This window comes from Lolium rigidum, chromosome 2, assembly GCF_022539505.1.
Source record: "Lolium rigidum isolate FL_2022 chromosome 2, APGP_CSIRO_Lrig_0.1, whole genome shotgun sequence".
In the NCBI taxonomy this organism is placed as follows: domain Eukaryota; kingdom Viridiplantae; phylum Streptophyta; class Magnoliopsida; order Poales; family Poaceae; genus Lolium; species Lolium rigidum.
Genome location: NC_061509.1, coordinates 147,246,600 through 147,250,331, shown reverse-complemented (window position 1 = coordinate 147,250,331; position 3,732 = coordinate 147,246,600). Strand labels below are relative to the sequence as shown.

Genomic DNA, 3,732 nt, shown 5'->3' with positions numbered 1-3,732 from the left:
ATTTTTGGTACTTAAAAACATTGCTACTTCTAAAGGTTCAGGTACTTCACCTTCAACACGGGCGAAGGCTAATGGTGTTGTTAAGTTGATGATGTCTTTTGAATTCATATTTATTGTGCATGTCATGAAAGAACTTATGGGAACCACATATATGTTATGCCATAAGTTGCAACTAAAGTCTCAAGCTATTGTGAATGCCATGAATGACGTGAAAACTACAAAGTTGTTGATTCAGAAGCTAAGAGATAATGGTTGGAGCAAGCTTTAAAACTGACGTGCTTTCATTTTGTGCAAAATATGGAGTTAAAACTCCAGACTTTGGTGAGTTATATGTGGATTTCATTAATTCTCGTGCAGATGACGAGAGTACAGTTGAGCACCATTATCGGTGTGATATTTTCATGGTTGTTGTGGATCAACAAGCACAAGAGTTGAATAGCAGATTCAACAGACAAGCAACAGAGATTCTCATTATGTGCACTTCCTTAGACCCCCAAAACTCATTCAGATCATTTGACATTGACAATGTGTGTTCTTTAGCTTCTAAATTCTATCCCGCTAATTTTGAAGAACAAGAAAGGGAGATTTTGAGATGCCAATTGCAGCATTATGAGCATCATATACTTGCACATCCAAAGTTCCAGAATTTGACAACCATGTCAGAGCTTTGTAAACAACTTGCGGCAAAGGAAAAAATGATGATTATCACTTGATTGATAGGTACGTATTGTTCTTTGCTGCTATACGAGTTGATTTAATCATTGCTAAAAGTACTAACTCTTTTTAATAGATAGATTGATTCGCCTTGTTCTTACTTTACCGGTCTCAACCGCAACTACTGAACGTGCATTTTTTGCAATGAAACTTGTGAAAACAAGGCTTCGAAATAAAATGGATGATGGATTGCCGAGTGATTGCTTGGTAACATACATTGAAAAGGAGATTGCTGTTGGAATATCGATGGATGCAATTATAGATGAGTTCGACGAAGCACCTCATCGAGTGGACTTTAATTAAGAAGTGTTAGTTGCTCTATCTCGTGCTATCTAGATTGTTACTTCTAGTAATATATGTAATTGTACATCCTTTTGTCATCATCAGTTATCCAGTGAATGATGGTATAATCAATGAAAAAAATTTGCTATCACTTCTTGCCATTTTTTTGCCATGTCTTCTTTGGTCGCCCCCCCTCAAACTTTTTTCCTACCTCCGCCGTTCGATGGACACAATTGTGGATATAGAAAGTGCAAAAAGCGGGAGAACAACTAGGGCAAGGATTCGATGGTGAAGTTTATCACTTTTGGATAGCTACAGAATTTCTCTTTTGTCTTCGAGGAGGAATAAGGAAGTTCAATACATTTAAGAAGGATAAAATTGGCTATATGTGTGTGCCTTCTTGGTAAATTTACAATCTATCGAGTATAATCTCAGCTACATTGTGAATCCCTTCCTGTTGGTACAAACACCAATATTATTCAAGGGCCCTCATATCGCGTGGCGAATTTAATGCACGACCCACTCGGGATATGCCAACTAGCAAGCTAGGTTGGCAACTTCCAAAATCACTATTACTTTTTTGTGATCCCGTGGCTAGAAATTGTCGCATCTAGGTTCTAAATTCCTAACATCCACCCGCTATAAGTTTCCGCTATTCAACGCTTTTGCTGTAGTGTCCTTCCCCCTCCCCCAAACTTTGTCACGGGTAAACGAATGGACGGCATGGATCTTCCGATACCCCTTCGTTAGGAGGTGCATGATCTCCCCGAGGCTAACTAACCCCTTCAACTTCGGTGGTGGAAACACCAAAGCCAGATAGCTATTCTATTGGTGTAGAGCACCTAGCCCAACATCGATCAGAACTTAGGTTCGGCACTTTGGTGTCTCTTAAAAGGAGAAAGTGAGGGTGGTGTTCTCATCGACAACGAGGTACTTGTAGTGACTTCATCAATCTCAAGAATCGATAGATTAATTTTTTGGACTCGGTTTTCCGATGGTGCTCGTTTATAGGGGTGAACCTATGTATACCTAAATGTGCGGTTGTAACACGTTTGGCAAAAAGAAAAACAGAAAGTCTGCTATGGACCGTGCTCAAACATTTTAGGGCGTGCCGGATTTGTTAAATGACGTCACTGCATGATCTGATAATCCACAGTGATAGCGGATTAGTATCAACACCTCACCTTGGCCTGGTCACTCCTCAAATCCAAGAAACCACATCTCCACTTCTCCGTCGCCATGGCTCTCTCGTCCCTCTTCGCCACCTTCCCTCTCCCGGTCCCGAAGATGCCCGACACCTCCAAATCAAGCCGCTTCCTCCCGATCCGGGCCTCCGCCGCCGCCGCCGCCACCGCGTCCCCATCTTTTGACCTGCGCCGCTACTGGACCTCGCTGATCTCGGAGGTTGAGGGCGAGCTTGATGCCGCGATGCCCATCCGCCCGCCGGAGAGCATCCACAACGCCATGCGCCACGCCGTCTTCCCCGGTGCCGGGAAGGAGGGCTCCGCCAAGCGCGCTCCCCCGGTGCTCTGTGTAGCCGCCTGCGAGCTCCTCGGCGCGCCGCGCGCCGCCGCGCTCCCCACCGCCGCCGCGCTCGAGATGCTCCACGCAGCGTCGCTAGTCCACGACGACCTGCCGTGCTTTGACGCCGCGCCCACCCGCCGCGGCCGCCCGTCCACCCACGCCGCCTACGGCACCGACATGGCCGTCCTCGCGGGCGACGCGCTCTTCCCCCTCGCCTACACCCACGTCATCGCCCACACCCCCTCCCCGGACCCCGTGCCCCACGCCGTCCTCCTCCGCGTCCTCGCGGAGCTCGCGCGCACCGTGGGATCCACCGGCATGGCCGCCGGCCAGTTCCTGGACCTTGCCGGCGCCACTGCTCTCGGCGAGGCCGAGGTGATGCAGGTCCTGACCAAGAAGTTCGGCGAGATGGCCGAGTGCTCGGCCGCCTGCGGTGCTATGCTTGGTGGCGCGGGTCCTGACGAGGAGGCTGCCTTGCGGCGATATGGCCGTACCATTGGCGTCCTTTACGAGCTCGTCGACGACATAAGGAGTGCGTCGGGGAACGGTAAGATGAGGAGCAATGCCAGTGTCCTGCGTGCGCTCGGCATGGACCGTGCGCTTGGCATCGTGGAGGAGCTCAAGGCGCAGGCCAAGACGGAGGCGGAAAGGTTCGGCGATAAGTACGGCGATCGGGTGCTGCCCTTGTACAGCTTCGTGGACTACGCCGTGGAGAGGGGGTTTGAGCTTCAGGATGCAGCTGCAAGGCCTTAAGCGTGGACGGAAGAACATCGGAGCAGGTGACACCTAGAGTATTTGAACTCTAAATTTGTACTATATGTGTTTAGAACATTAGGTGCGTGGTTGATGTTTCTGTTCAGAACTAAGCATGTTCCGGAAATAACATGGGATCAATTGAAAAACCTTATTTGCTAAATACCAATAATTTTGTGCCTGCAATACAAGTGAATATATGATTAGTAGCTGACCAAAAATTTCCACAGTGATGTAAGCTGTTGAATTGTTCAGGATGCTTGGTTCATTCATCAGAAATTTATTGCCTCTGCTTGTTTGTTGTTTGAATTTGTGTGAAACTTGTCATCATGGTAACACATAACTTTGCTGTGGGCTGTCAAAATTTTGTTTCCTACGCTTGTTTGTAGCATAAGCGCGAAAATGCTTACCCTTTGTTGTTTGAATTTGTGTGAAACTTGTCATCATGGTAACACATAA

General features: G+C 47.7%; 1 protein-coding gene across 1 annotated transcript; it reads left to right on the top strand.

Annotated features, from left to right (window-relative positions):
- The first annotated feature begins 2,153 nt into the window (after window positions 1–2,153).
- Window positions 2,154–3,479, top strand: LOC124687414 (heterodimeric geranylgeranyl pyrophosphate synthase small subunit, chloroplastic-like). The gene has a single exon (XM_047221197.1). The coding sequence runs from the start codon at window positions 2,236–2,238 to the stop codon at window positions 3,271–3,273; it is 1,038 nt and encodes a 345-aa protein (XP_047077153.1). The 5' UTR covers window positions 2,154–2,235; the 3' UTR covers window positions 3,274–3,479.
- The last annotated feature ends 253 nt before the right edge of the window (window positions 3,480–3,732 follow it).